Here is a 14,274-nt window from a genome sequence, read left to right as displayed (position 1 = left end):
AATTATCTACAAAGTTACGCGGCCCCTGCATTAACTGCACATGTGACTTTATCCACAGTACGGGTAATTATGTAAGTCTGTAACAGAGCTTATGCATTATTCGAGCTTCAAACTCCAAAAAAAAGCCACTCCAATTGAGGACACATTGATTGAACTCGGAATACGAATACTAAAGTTTACATACCACCAAGAACTGTACATACCTCCAGCTACCTAGGTATCTGGCTGGCTGGCAACTTCGTCCTTGTCAATTGTGCGCAAGCACGATATTTTCCATTTGCTCTTTAATGAAGTTCATAGTTTAAAATACCGCCAACATGCGCTGGTTACCTCTTCTACTTTCTTTTGCGCTTCCTTTGGGGTCCTTCGCTGCCAAGAATCCCTCTACGGTCGATCGATTTAGTGAATTTCACACGAAAGCCCAGGCCTCTTCCCCGTTAAAGCTTGCCGACGCCTCCTACAAGAAGCTCACATCCGCTCCCCGAGACTACTCTGTCGCCGTATTGTTGACCGCTTTAGATGCGCGCTTTGGTTGCCAACTTTGTACTGAGTTCCAGCCAGAATGGGATGTGTTGGCAAGAAGTTGGACTAAGGGCGATAAGAATGGCGAATCTCGTCTGATCTTTGGAACTCTTGATTTCTCTAATGGGAGAGATACTTTCATATCCGTAAGCAACCATATATCTGTCGATTGAGTTTATGTGAGTTTATGAAGCTAATTTGTTTGGCTCCGTACAGCTCGGTCTTCAATCTGCTCCCGTTCTTCTTCTATTTCAGCCCACAACTGGACCGCATGCCGGCACCACTCGCGATGCCATTCGCTACGATTTCAGCGGGTAAGTGATTATTTTTGGGTTGTGGTGGTTCGATGCGATGCTTATGCTCTTCTTAGACCGCAGTCTGCCGAGAATGTGCACGTATGGCTCTCTCGGCACCTGCCTGACCGACCTCACCCTGCTGTGAGCCGACCAGTCAATTACATCGGATGGATAGTATCTATTGTCAGCACTCTGGGCGTCGCAGGTGTTATTTTCAAGGCCTGGCCGTATGTGCTCCCCGTCATCCAAAACCGCAATGTTTGGGCAGGCTTGAGCTTGATCGGTATTCTCTTGTTCACTAGCGGCCATATGTTCAACCAGATCCGAAAGGTGCCGTATGTAGCTGGTGATGGACGTGGTGGCATCAACTACTTTGCCGCGGGGTTCCAGAGCCAATTTGGACTCGAGACACAAATTATTGCTTTCATTTGTAAGTGCCTACAGATAAGACTCACCTCCATATGAATTTCTTGCTAACATTAGACTAGACGGTGTCCTTTCCTTTGCCACCATATCCCTAGCAATCAAGGCCCCAAGAACTCGGGATCCTAAGTTCCAGCAACTCACAGTTATTGTCTGGGGAGGTGTCCTGGTTCTTATGTATAGCTTCCTACTATCAGTTTTCCGGGTCAAGAATGGCGGCTATCCTTTTAAGCTACCTCCCTTTATGTAAATCTACGCAAGATGATGAATAGAAGTGGGATGGCTACCTACTGGGTTCCTAGGTGGTCTTGGTGTCTGACCAAGAGGGTTGCTTTAATGCAAGTGCGAGACACGCGGGAACGAGCAGGGTTTAGTTGAGTTCCCCAAGATAGGGCTAGACATGATTAAGAATAACACGACGAATATCCCGTATTTTGAAGCAAGCAAATATTTGGGCCAACATTGAAGGTCTAGGCGCTGATGTTTTCGCTCGTCTGAACGTTTGTTCCTAGTAGCATTGTAGCAAGCTAGCTAGGGCGTATTACACAGATCCATTATGTTGTGTTCGTGCTTGTACAAACTATGAGCTTCAATAAGCTGACGCCACTATATGTACGTATAAACGGGCTCTGGGGTATACATACGTCGTACTAGGTATGTACATTTGAATGATCGCGGCTTTCAATCTACGTAGTACAACTTCAAAGTTGTAGATATAGCCTTACTTTAGATATGACTGGTACTTACCTTTGTATATGTTAAGTCTGACATACTAGGTATGGTATACATCGTGCAATGTTTTATAATATCATTTGACGAATACTACTATTGATAGTCTCCAATGGTACCTGATATGAATAATATTCATGATGGGCTGGCTTAGGAAAATGATTATCGAGGAGTAAATGATAAATAATCGACGGATCCATTTAATAAGGCGAGACGGGCAACTTCAAATGTTGTACTACTAGTAGTAGGCAAGATGAGTGGTCAGCTGCCTACAAAACTAAAATGGACCCCCACCTTCAAACTCAAGGTTCAGATGCTGCAAAAGCCTGCAATCCAGCAAGTTAATCACATTACAGTTCAATGTTATAAGGGGCATCAATGATCACAGTTTAGCGCATTGATTATATGTACCCGCGTACCTACATACTAACAGCAGTGCACAGTTTTAGTTTTAGCACATGTTTTAGCACATGTGCATTTCAATCAATCATTGATGTTATCATATGTACAGTACATAGCATATCGCCGTATCGATACGATGGGCTAGGTATTACTAGGTCCTAGATAGGCAGCAAAGCGGATCAAATGACACACTCGGCTGCAGCTCATGTTTAAAGTGCAAAGGGTCTACAGTACCTAGTAGTAGTACTAGATTAGTGTAGCTAGCACCCTGCCTTCTATTACCTATTCAATGCTCCCCCCCGTCATCGCCAACTCTTCCAGTAATCCTTCTTCCTCTCCAGCGTCTCTTAGACAATACAGATCTGATCACTTACTGATCATTCGTCATTGTTTTTGTCCTTTACTTTATCGGACTCATAGAAGGCGTTTCATCTCATAAAATATCTTATCATCTATGCCACCATCTACCCACGCCGTCAGTGCCGACAACGATGAGCTACCACCCCGCATCCCAAGTCGTGGGATATCGTGATAGTCTATCGCCGTCCCCTAAGGTCCCCCACACGCGGCCTACGCGTCGGTGAAGCTCTCTCTTGACCTCACTTGGTCCCAACCTATTTGAAAGAAACGTATCAGCGTCAATACCGCAAGCATGGCTGCCTTTTTTCAGTCCTTTCGAAGTTCTAGTATGCCCAAGCGGCTCTTGCGCTACACACTTTCGAAGTTAGATTACTTTGATACCGATGCTCTAGATACGGATAATCTGGACTTTGCCGTGGGCAGGAACAACGTCTTCACATTACAAGATGTTGGGATCAAGCTACAGGCATGCACTCCAACCCTTCATTTTACATCTACATCATTTCTGCTGGCTTTTTAGTTGATGTAAGAAAGCTAACTTCTCGGTCGGGGAAATAGAAGCTGGAACAGCTACTTCAGCTTCCACCATCATTTCAAGTTCAGAAAGCCAAAGTTCTACTGCTCCGAATCACCATTCCTTCTGCCATATATACGAGCCCTATTATTGTCGAGGTTGACGGCGTTGAGATAAAATTAAAGCTTACTCACAGAGGCGAAGGCTCGCAAACAGCGTCACATGGCGGCGTGCACGGGAAGAAAAACGCTAAATCACCCGAAGAAAGCGATCCCGTTCCCCATCCCATCGATCTAGCTCAGTCGTTTTTAGAGACTCAGCCTTTGCAAGATAAAGCAGCACTTCAGGCTGCCCTTGATGCTGAAACCCAAGACCTCGGTGCTTCTGTAACAGGCAGTGAGGACAGTAGTGAGGAAGACTACCCCCTAGGCACAGGCCAGCCTCTCTCGTTGCCCACCTTCCTTGCAGATTTCTTGCAAGGCATACTCGATAGACTACAAGTTTCTATCAAGGGTGTTACGTTCCAACTAAATGTCGAAGTGCCAGTTGAACCTAATTCAACCATTTCTGAGCTGGTTACCTTCCAGCTTGCTATCGATGAAGTGAAAGCCGAAGGCGTTACGACGACAGCAGACGAAGCTACTGAAAATGGCTTGCCTAGAGTCACCCACAAGGAGGGAAAACGATTTGTAGGGTTAAACCGGATTCGAGCGAGTCTAATCTCCGAGGCGAATGTCTTTTCAACTCTTGCTCGATCACCATCGATCGCTTCGTCGCTTGCGACGAACTCACCAACTATTTCTAGGCACCAGGCTCAAGAAGAGCCCATTTCACCCGCTATGCCAATTTCAGAATGGCACTCCAATGATGCTGATCTTGCACAAAGCGAACATGGCCATGTTTTGGTTGACAGTGAAGATGCCTTCAACATACCCTATGACTTGAGCGGATCGAACGATGGTCAGGATGAAGAAGAAATCGACGAAGAATCACGATCTGCGCCATCAACCCCGCGGGCTCTCGCGCCCCAAACTGCATTGCGAGATGAGCCAGGGCTAATTCCTTTTACACATCCAGCCCACTCAGCTATCAATACCCCGACAGATCCCTGGTCATCTTTGGAACGAACTGCCCAATCTGAGCCAGCTTTAGAATATCGGCAAGGGTGGGGCGAGGGTTCTGTCGCATCATCAAGGAGCAGTGGGGATCAAGCGCTGAGTGGAAGTGACGTAGCAAGTTCTCCAGGAGAGGACCTCACGCGATCCCATCTCTTCAGCCATGAGGAAGCTGAGAGTATGTACATGAGCGCCTTTTCATATGCTGGATCTTCTCAACTGGACCAGGCAGCCCATATAATGCCTGGGGCTTGGGACTCAGAACCTCCGAGCCCAGATCGTTCTCCAAATCGGAAGCGTGGAATACGGGCAGCACGCCCAACCTCGTCAGAAACTCCAAACATCGCATCCAAAGAGCTTGCCGATGATGGCCAACCCTTTGCGCTCCATTCGCGCTCATCGCAAGATGATGAGCTGGGACAAGATTCTACAATCGATAATCTCGGAGAAGCAAAGCATTTGCACGACGACGCCCCTCGGTGTGAAGGGAGGAACGACTCTATAGTAGAAGAAGCCGCAACACCGAGGGGCCCAACGCGAATCGTCAAGGAGCTTGTTGCATTGAATGCTATCTCACTCTATATCCCTTCGAATCATCAGCATATAGAAGTGGCACATGTCGCAGAAGAACCTATCACCGGAACACGTCAGAGTCGTTTGCACCATTCCGTATCACCCAATCTTCCAGGTTCCTTTTCTATACATGCGGGTAGCCAGTCGACTGCATCGATAACCCCGAATTCTGCCATGGAACCCTCTGGACCTGCTCTGGACAAAACCTTGGAGGTCATCTTATCAGCCCTAGAAATACGTTCTGATCTTTCGACAGGATTTTTACTGGCCACGGTGGTGTCGCGAATTGTATCAGCACTAAAGGATCGCCCCCCTGAAAATTCTTCATCCAAGCAGAAGGCGAAGGCCGAAAGTAAAGGTAGCCCATCGTCGATACCAGATATCAAGATTGTTGCAGAGCAGATTACGATACATTTCCTCGAGAACCTTATCGGCATTGCCGATACACCCGAACGCCTGTTTAACCCTAGCCCTACTTCATTCAGTGCTGATGCTCTGTTGACTGCGGATATCCAAAATCTGAGTGTGGGCTTGTCAGTATCACCATCCTCAACTAAGACTTCAGTGGATGTTGGCAAGTTCAAATTTGGATATGGTAATGACAATATCATATCCTTCGATCAGCGCATACAAATGCGTGCCTCGGTGAGAGATGCGCTTCCTTCCCCTGGCGCCGATATTTCTCTCAAGATCAGCCAAACTCCTACGACAACAAAATGTGAAGTCAGAACTTTACCACTCCATCTTAAAATAGATCTTCAGCGATTGGATGAGACATTCAGCTGGTTTGGGGGCTTGAGCGGGTTCTTGAACACGAGTTCATCAATGACCTCGAATGCCTCGCCTACACCTCAGAGCCCTGTACGGAAAGCACCAAAACCGCGTGGCGTAAGATTTGATGCGCCTATACGCCCAGACGACACATCTGCGAGCTCGGAGAATAAAGCGAACATGAGGCTTGGCGGGTTTCGTCTGGACATTGTTGGCAAGGAGTGTAGCGTATCTCTGGATACCAGTGCCGTGAAGCTGGTCAGTCGAGAAGAAGGACTTGGCATCGGCATTTCCAAGATAAACCTTGCCGGCCCCTACTTGAGAGGCACCGCTGGTGATCCTCCCATTAGCGCAGTCGTCACAAACACTCGTCTTGAGTACCTTGCAACTCCAAAAGATAGCGACCTAGAAAGACTCCTAGAGCTCATCACCCCATCTAAACATAAATTCGACCAGAATGACGATGAGATTATGGTGGATACTCTGCTTCGGCAACGGAAAAAGGGTGCCGTATTGCGCATCAATCTAGATGATGTTGAAGTCAACGTCGGCAAACTCCAGCATCTCAATGTGTTACCTGCATTAGGTGAAGAGGTTTCTCGATTGTCATCCGTTACCAAATACCTGCCTGAAGATGACCGGCCCGGGATCCTTACTCTGGCTCTTGTCCGCAACATGGACCTTTCCTTGGACATTGGTGGGAAATTCGGCTCTATACGAGCTTCGTTGAAGGATACAGAAGTTGGCCATATTACCATCCCCTCCCTAGTCGCTCTTGGCCTCGGCTCTATCTCAATACAGAGAAATCACAACGAGGAATTAGTTGGTACAAGCGTTCCGTCAGTCGACAAGGTCAGTCCTGGACCTGTGTTAACCATGAGAATAATCGGGGATGAGATGGAGCCTGTTATCAAAGTCAGAATGCGGTATCTGAATTTTGAGTACCGCGTACCAACAGTCATGGATATTCTTGGCCTTGCTGAGGACGCGACGCCGCAGGATTTCGAGGCAACCTTAGCTGCTTCAGTAGCGAATCTTGGCGAGCATGCGCACGCAGCTATCACAGGAAAGCCACAAACCCAATCCCCAATCCCCAACAAAGAAAAAGGTCGAGAGGCGAAACCAACGAAGGTGGACTTCGTTTTCCGCGACTGTCTACTAGGCCTGAATCCACTTGGGTTGGTATCGAAGATGGTGATTGTACTGACGGACGCTCATTTTGAAGTTACTCTTTCTGGCGGCGACGATGCGAAAGCTCTTGGTTATTTTAACAAGGCATCAATTCTCCTCGCCGACGATGTTTCAACGCTAGAATCCAAGGAGTTCTCTTCGACCATTCGACGACGCAGTTTGAACACACCTACAGCGCAAGTAGAGGAGTTATGCCGACGAGGGTACGTTGATATCTGCTATCTCTCTTCCGCAAAAGTTGTGGTTCAAGTAGGCGTCAATCAGGCAGATGGGAATAAGTGGATTGACGTTGAGCTGCGAGACGACCTCCTTGTTCTTGAGACATGCGCAGATTCAACCCAGACTCTGATTACGCTTGCAAACGCACTTGCTCCCCCGACACCGCCGAGTAAAGAGGTCAAATACAGAACTAAAGTCCTTCCAGTGGAAGATCTCTTCGCATCCATATCTGCCGATGCGTTTGGCAAAGCTGAAGGTGATTACGATTTTGATGACGACTTTGGACTTGCCCAAGAACTTGGTGGCAATGATGATCTTGATTTTGGAGACTCTGGTCAATCAACCCCCCTAGCTATCGATTCACATTATTATGATGAGTCCTCGGTCGAGGCCCAGCTTTTTGGCGCCACGGCGGATTCTATGTCCTCGGAAAGGACAGAAACGCAAGACACCAATGACGGCGTTCTGCTTACGAACTTCAATACCCAGCAAGATATAGTAGACGATGATGATTTGGTGATACATGAAAACTACTTCGGCTCAGGATCCGTGATAGAAGGTACTGCCCACCGATGGAACTCGGCAAGGAATGAATATGACAAGTCAAACAACGCCAAGGTCCAACGTAGTCCCCTAACCGTTCGCGTACGCGATGTCCATTTTATCTGGAACCTTTTTGATGGATACGACTGGAGTCGTACTCGCGAAGTCATATCCAAGGTTGTGCACAACCTCGAGACTGAAGCGATCGAGCGCCAATCGCGACGGAACCCTGGTCATCCAAGCCATGATATGGAAATAATAGAAGAAGAGACCATGATTGAGGACTTTCTTTTCAATTCAATTTACATTGGAATCCCTTCAAACCGGGATCCGCGGGATCTTGCACAAGCCATCAATCAAGAGTTGAACGATGCTGCAACTGAGACTGAGTCGATAGCGACGACAGCACTCACTGCTACACCGAGCCGGCAAAGCAACGCCTACCGAGCGAGAAAGAAGCTGAAACTGAACCGCAGCAAGCGTCATAAGATCACCTTCGAGTTGAAGGGTATCAATGTAGACTTGGTCACGTTCCCTCCAGGCTCCGGCGAGACGCAGAGTTCGGTCGATGTTCGCATCAAAGACCTAGATGTCTTCGACCATGTGCCGACCTCGACGTGGAAGAAGTTTGCGACGTACGACCAAGATGCTGGCGAGCGGGAGATGGGCACCAGCATGGTTCACCTCGAGATCTTGAATGTCAAGCCAGTGCTCGAATTAGCCGCCTCAGAAATAGTACTTAGGGTCACAGTCCTGCCACTTCGCCTCCACGTCGACCAGGATGCTTTAGACTTCATCACGCGGTTCTTCGAATTCAAGGATGACTCGGCTCCAGTTCACGCTTCGCCCAGTGACATACCCTTCGTGCAGAGAGCCGAAGTAAATGCCATTCCTCTTAGCCTTGACTTCAAGCCAAAGCGGGTTGACTACGCCGGTCTACGATCAGGCCACACAACCGAATTCATGAACTTCCTAGTGTTAGATCAGGCGCGCATGGTCTTGAGGCACACAATCATCTACGGTGTTTCCGGATTTGACAGACTTGGCATGACTCTGAATGATATCTGGATGCCTGATGTCAAGAAGAACCAGCTTCCTGGCGTGCTTGCCGGCCTTGCCCCCGTCCGTTCTCTAGTCAACGTCGGCAGTGGGTTCAAGGATCTCATTGAAATTCCGATCAGAGAATACAAGAAGGACGGCAGAATCGTCCGTAGTATCAGCAAGGGCGCGGTTGCATTTGCGAAGACAACGGGTACGGAGATCGTTAAGCTTGGGGCCAAGTTGGCTGTGGGTACACAGTATGCTTTACAAGGCGCCGAAGGCATGCTTGTCACCCCACCGGAGTCTCGCGAGACGACTGGATGGGATGATGACGAGCCAGACACTGAGGAACCCAAGCAAATTAGTTTATACGCCGACCAACCGCCTGGATTCGTCCAGGGACTGCGGGGCGCATATTCCAGTCTCACCCGTGATATCATGATGGCAAGGGATGCTATTATAGCAGTTCCTGTCGATGTCATGGAGAGTCAGAGCGCTCAGGGAGCCGCCAAAGCTGTTCTCAAACGAGCACCAACCATAATATTCCGGCCCTTTATTGGCTCGACCAAGGCGATTGGAAAGACTCTGATGGGTGCTACGAATGCATTGGACCCGCAAAATCGTAGGAGAATAGACGAGGTATGTACAGGCCTGATTTCCTTGCCACAGCGCTCACACTGGTTTCTTTACTAACGTACAACTAGAAATACAAAAAACACTAAATAGCTGAAATGTTTGTTCGGTTACTATTACTTTCAGTAGGCTTCAGGGGTCGGAGTACGGATGCGTCGGGGGTCGTTTGCCTTCAGCTTTGCATGACCTGCGACGACTTGCATCATAGACGGCGAACAGATTGACGTTTCAGTTTTCTACAAGATTGATAGGACTTGTATCTTTTTCTTCCTCTTGGATCACGATGGGACTTGGCGCAAGCATAGCATTTTGAGCGCTTTGGTGCCTTCTATCTACTCTAAGTACATGTATGCTCTACGGCTGGCGAATAGAGAGAGGTGTTGCTGGGACATCGTATGGATATTGTCTACAATTATTATCAAACCAATGTAGGCTAGTGTCTAGATCGAGTGCTTCCAATATCTAAGTTTATGGTAGAAATTAGCCCCTTAATGATGGCTACGCTGCATAGCAGTATCGTGTTACTTTAGATAATAAAAGAAGATAAAAAATAGGCACCTCTTTCTGGGAAGAACATATGCACCTATATGTAGCAGATACTCAAAGGGGGTCCAGACCTTTGCGTTGTGGCTTATGTCTAGATCGCCTTTCCTTAGTTATTATATAGGTAATAGGCAGTACAGTGTACAATACATAATCGCCCGGCCATCGTACAGGTAAGACCTTTAATTGTAAACGAATGAGAACTGCAAATGAACTGACTTAACTTACAAACTTAGCAGTACATGCTACTAGCTTACTACTAACCATCATATAGGTACTAGGTAGTATACATGGTGTTAAAGAAGAATACTCCCAGCTCCTTTGCTACAGCGGATGTCCCCTTCTCATTTTTTCAGGAAGCACTCCGCCCTCTCCTCGACCGAGCCTCATATTTCTCCGATGGCTCTTTGGGCGGTGTCTGTGTATTAGTAGTAGCAGCAACAGCAGCAGCAGCAGAGGCGGCTCTTGTCTTCCTGGTGCAACAGGTCTTCTTCTGTGGGGCAGCGGTAGGCGCCGTAGCTGCTGTTTAGCGCCGCCTAGGTCGCTTATTCCGCGGCGCTCGCGGCGGCGGTGGGGAATCTTCTGATGTGGCACGTTTCTTGCCTGTGAGCCTGGACCTTCGGCGGATTGGCGATGGATGTGGTGATGGCGAGGACGAAGACGAGGACGAAAGCGGTCTTGGAGGCGGTGGTGAAGGCGACGGCGAGAGCGGCGGCGAAAGCGACGAGTCTTCATCCTTGTCATCCTCGTCATTATCGTCTTTATCGTCATCGGAGTCATCGGATTCAATCTTCACAACCCTCTCCCGCCTTTTTCTTCGCACGCGTGCCGCCTCCGAGCGCTCGATTTCCTCCATCTCGTCAGTCTCAGACGGCGTGAACCCCATCTCGGCCGCGACCTCGAGCGGCGCGGCCCGCATCCTAGCTACCGGCCCCAGGTCCTCGGGCTCGGGGGACGGCGACTCCCACCGCCACTTCCAGGCGTGCACAGCGTCGTCGTCGTCGTCGTCCCAGCGCGCGTCGTCCCAGTCGCCGCGCTCCCGCCACCGCGCACGCACCGCGTCCTCCGCCTCGCTCGGGTTAGACCCCGGCGGGCTGCTGCGCCACCGCCGCCGCTTCACCATCTCCTCGACGACCGAGCGCGCGTACACGAACCACGGCCGCGAGGCCAGGAACGCCTGCGCGTCGGCGGGCGTCGTGGTCCCCGGCGCGGGCCGCGGCTGCGCGACGTGCTGCTGGTCGAGCGAGAACCGCATGATCTCCGCCGCGCTGCTCAGGTCCTCCGGCGCATCGGCGATCGGGTCGCACAGCCGCCGCCACCACCACAACCACCACCACTGCCAGCTGCCGCAGTCGTCGCTATCGCTGTCGCGCGCCCCGCGTCTCTTGCGCCGCCCGGGAATCCCCCACACGCCGCCGACGTTGTTCCAGATGCCGAGCTTCTGCCAGCGGCGCTTGACGTTGTGGCGCACGAGGACGCCCTTCCGCCGCCGGCCGCGGCGGCCGGCGAACAGCTGCGGGCCGTGGGCGGCGTCGATCCGCCGGGCTTCGCGCATCGCGTCGCGGGTGTACAGGTAGCGCGGCGTCAGGCACCTGCGGCTCTGCTGCACGATCTCTGCCTTTTCCTTGTCGTCGAGGGGCCGCTCTTGCGCCTCTGCTGGCGTCGGGTGTTTCCCGGCCCACGCACCGCCCGAGTGAGAAAATGGCATGATTAGGTAGGTAGGTAGGTAGGTAGATGAGTAAAATGAGCAAGATGATTAGATTGGCTGATTGATAGGTAGGATAGGAAAGCTATGAAGAGAATATGGAGAGAGAATAATGATGATAGTGATGGTGATGGTGATGGAAGAAGAATTGTTTGGGAAGAGGAGGTCGCCGGAGGGTGTTGGGAGTGAAGGAATGGTTCAGCTGATACATGGCTATATGTATGTTCGCCGATGTTGGCCGATGCTGGAACTCTTTACTATATATGTATGTATATAAATATAGATGTAGATGTAGATGTAGATGTGGATACAGATATATTTAGATAAATGTCTGTAAGTGTTGGTAGGTGTGTGTAGGTAGTAGGTATGCAAATATATCTTGAAGTTGGTTACATCAATGATTGAAGATGTTACCTTGTAACCTTGTGTTAGTTATGTTGGTTTACTGATGAGAACTGTTGGTGCTGTTAGTACTAAGTGAATCTTTAAGCGCCGCAATGAAGGAAATGAAAAGCCAATAGATTGTACGTATTCACATAGTATTACCTACGCAGCATTATGTAGGGTATCTATGCATCAGCGCATACTGAAACTGCATACATCAATGATGTAGGCTCATATAGGCATTGTATTGTACCTGAAATGCCTATTGTCTACTCATCTCACTTCAACACAGCCCACTCACATACAACCCCCCAGCGCCCCTGTTCTTGCAGAGAAACCTCCCAAGTTGGCCTCCCTACCCCTATCACCGCGCCAGCTTTTACTTCCTGCTTCTTTTCCAGCCCACTCAGCCTCTGACTACCCGCGAGCACGACCCTTACACTCCTCACTTGCACTTCTTCTTCCCTCCCACTACCACCATCACCATGATATCCGTCTCCGTCTCCATCTACACCATCCACGCAATACCGTCCCGTAACGAGCATCATCCCCGACGCCCCCCTCACCTCGTCCACAATGACCCTCGCGATCCAGTCCCCACCATCCCTCCTCGTGCCGATAGTAGTTGCATTTGAAGTCGCAGCACTCGTAGTAGTAGCAGCAGTAGTAGCACCAGCCCAGACGTCGACGAACCAGTCACGGACTTCAGCCGCCAGGCCGCCGGGGGTGTACTTGGCGCCTCTGCGGTGCGGCGAGAAGGCGTCGGGAAGTGGGTCGCCGCCGCCGCTGCCGTGGTGGTGCGAACTGTCGGATGCCTCGGCGGGCTTGAAGCGCGGGGCTTTCTGGAAAATGGGTTGCGGGGCTGCTGGTGGTGGGGGTTTGGGGAGGGTGTCGTTAGCTTCATCTTCATCCTCATCCTTATTCTCGTCTTCTTCAGTAGAAAGATGGTCTCCTGGCCTACGGTCAAGCGGGGAAGACCGTATCATGTCGATGTCCGTCTGTCCGCCATCGTCGTCATCACGTATAGCAAGATCGCCCAGCACGCTCCCGCTCTCGCCATCGTGCTGGTGTGAGAGCTCGTCGACGTCCCAGTCGGAGGATATCGAGATGCGCCGACGCTTCGGGGCGCGGTCTCTTAGGTCATCGTCGTAGTCATCGCCTTCGCTGCCGTAGCGGGCAGTGCTAGCTCGTGGTGGCGAGGACTCGGGTATTGCATCAAGCTCATCATATTCATCATCATCACCTTTATCGTCATTATCGCTGTGATATTCGTATATCTCTAGCCTAGCATCGTCATGTTCAATAGGATCATGCAAGGCATTACTACTACTAGATCGCTGCTGCTCGGCAAACGGTGGCGAGCTGTCGATGATATCGTTGATTGGGTCAGTGGTGCGCTGCGTCGGACGAAAAAAGACGGCTGCCCCTGTTCTCTCCCTTACTCCGGAACCAACTCCGGTCTTAGTGGATGCGGATGCGGAGACGGGAGTCCGAAATGACGATGACGGCCGGCTTCCCGCTGACCCTCTAGGCGTGGAATGAAGAGAGAACCTTGGCGTAGCCTGGAACTGTTGTCCGCCACTATGGAAAGCCTTGGGGATTTCCTGCCTAGGCTGTTGCTGTTGCTGCTGTGACCTCCTGGGCACTAGGAAGCGATGAGGCGTGGGCGTCTGTTATTCTTTTCTTAGCCAAAAAAGATCTACCAATGTATTTTTCTAGGTGGCTTGTGTACTTAGAACTGTGTACTTAGAACTAGAAGAAAAGAAAAAGGGACATACAGTTGGTGGAAGAGGAGGAGGTGGTGGCGCCATGATGATGACCAGGCTCCCATAATCCCACTACCGAAAGCTACGTCAGAAGCCAGTGACGGTGATGATGCGGATGTCGCGTGTCGCGTTGGGAGCTTGGCGATGTACTTCCATCCTCGATAAACCAACGCCGTATTTCACAGTTCGCAATTAATAAAGGTAATAAGCAACCTTTGAGAAAAGCACAAGAGATGGGAGTCAAATCATGAAATTCATCATTTTCTATTGAAGGAGTAAACAACTTAACTACTCACTCTTTCTTTCTTTGATTGACATCAATGATTTGTTCGTCATGGGAGAACCTCGGGGACTTTACTTAGCCGCTTAGGTAATATCATTCCATAGTTACATATATACTACTAATAGTATACATCATTGAACCAACTTGAACTTGAACATCTCCCCTTTCTTTTCTTCATACCCCGGACTCATACAACCTATAGTCACAAAGTATGCAAAATAATACCAAGATATCACTTAATTCAACCTCTCAAGTCTTGAA

At 49.8% G+C, this 14,274-nt stretch overlaps 4 protein-coding genes across 4 annotated transcripts; 2 read left to right on the top strand and 2 right to left on the bottom strand.

The window, feature by feature from the left end:
• Positions 1–29: 29 nt before the first annotated feature.
• On the top strand, positions 30–2,223 carry GGS25DRAFT_501517 (uncharacterized protein). The gene is made up of 6 exons (XM_049261928.1): positions 30–668; positions 739–836; positions 893–1,248; positions 1,307–1,821; positions 1,886–1,940; positions 1,989–2,223. Exons 1-4 carry the CDS (start codon positions 318–320, stop codon positions 1,489–1,491), a joined length of 990 nt encoding a protein of 329 aa, XP_049115154.1. The 5' UTR covers positions 30–317; the 3' UTR covers positions 1,492–1,821; positions 1,886–1,940; positions 1,989–2,223.
• A 268-nt stretch (positions 2,224–2,491) lies between these two features.
• Positions 2,492–9,914, top strand: GGS25DRAFT_393062 (uncharacterized protein). The gene is made up of 3 exons (XM_049258359.1): positions 2,492–3,198; positions 3,291–9,338; positions 9,404–9,914. Exons 1-3 carry the CDS (start codon positions 3,025–3,027, stop codon positions 9,419–9,421), a joined length of 6,240 nt encoding a protein of 2,079 aa, XP_049115153.1. The 5' UTR covers positions 2,492–3,024; the 3' UTR covers positions 9,422–9,914.
• Position 9,915: 1 nt separating this feature from the next.
• GGS25DRAFT_533576 (uncharacterized protein) lies at positions 9,916–11,994 on the bottom strand. Its single transcript, XM_049265685.1, has one exon. The coding sequence runs from the start codon at positions 11,581–11,583 to the stop codon at positions 10,402–10,404; it is 1,182 nt and encodes a 393-aa protein (XP_049115152.1). The 5' UTR covers positions 11,584–11,994; the 3' UTR covers positions 9,916–10,401.
• Positions 11,995–12,078: 84 nt separating this feature from the next.
• GGS25DRAFT_501512 (uncharacterized protein) lies at positions 12,079–14,052 on the bottom strand. Its single transcript, XM_049261927.1, has 2 exons — positions 13,743–14,052; positions 12,079–13,634 (listed from the first exon to the last, which is right to left on the bottom strand). Exons 1-2 carry the CDS (start codon positions 13,773–13,775, stop codon positions 12,243–12,245), a joined length of 1,425 nt encoding a protein of 474 aa, XP_049115151.1. The 5' UTR covers positions 13,776–14,052; the 3' UTR covers positions 12,079–12,242.
• Positions 14,053–14,274: the final 222 nt, after the last annotated feature.

This window comes from Hypoxylon fragiforme (genome assembly GCF_022984875.1).
Source record: "Hypoxylon fragiforme strain CBS 206.31 chromosome Unknown GGS25scaffold_7, whole genome shotgun sequence".
Lineage (NCBI taxonomy): Eukaryota > Fungi > Ascomycota > Sordariomycetes > Xylariales > Hypoxylaceae > Hypoxylon > Hypoxylon fragiforme.
The sequence above is the reverse complement of the archived record's forward strand: the minus strand, read 5'-3'. Positions and strand labels throughout refer to the sequence as shown.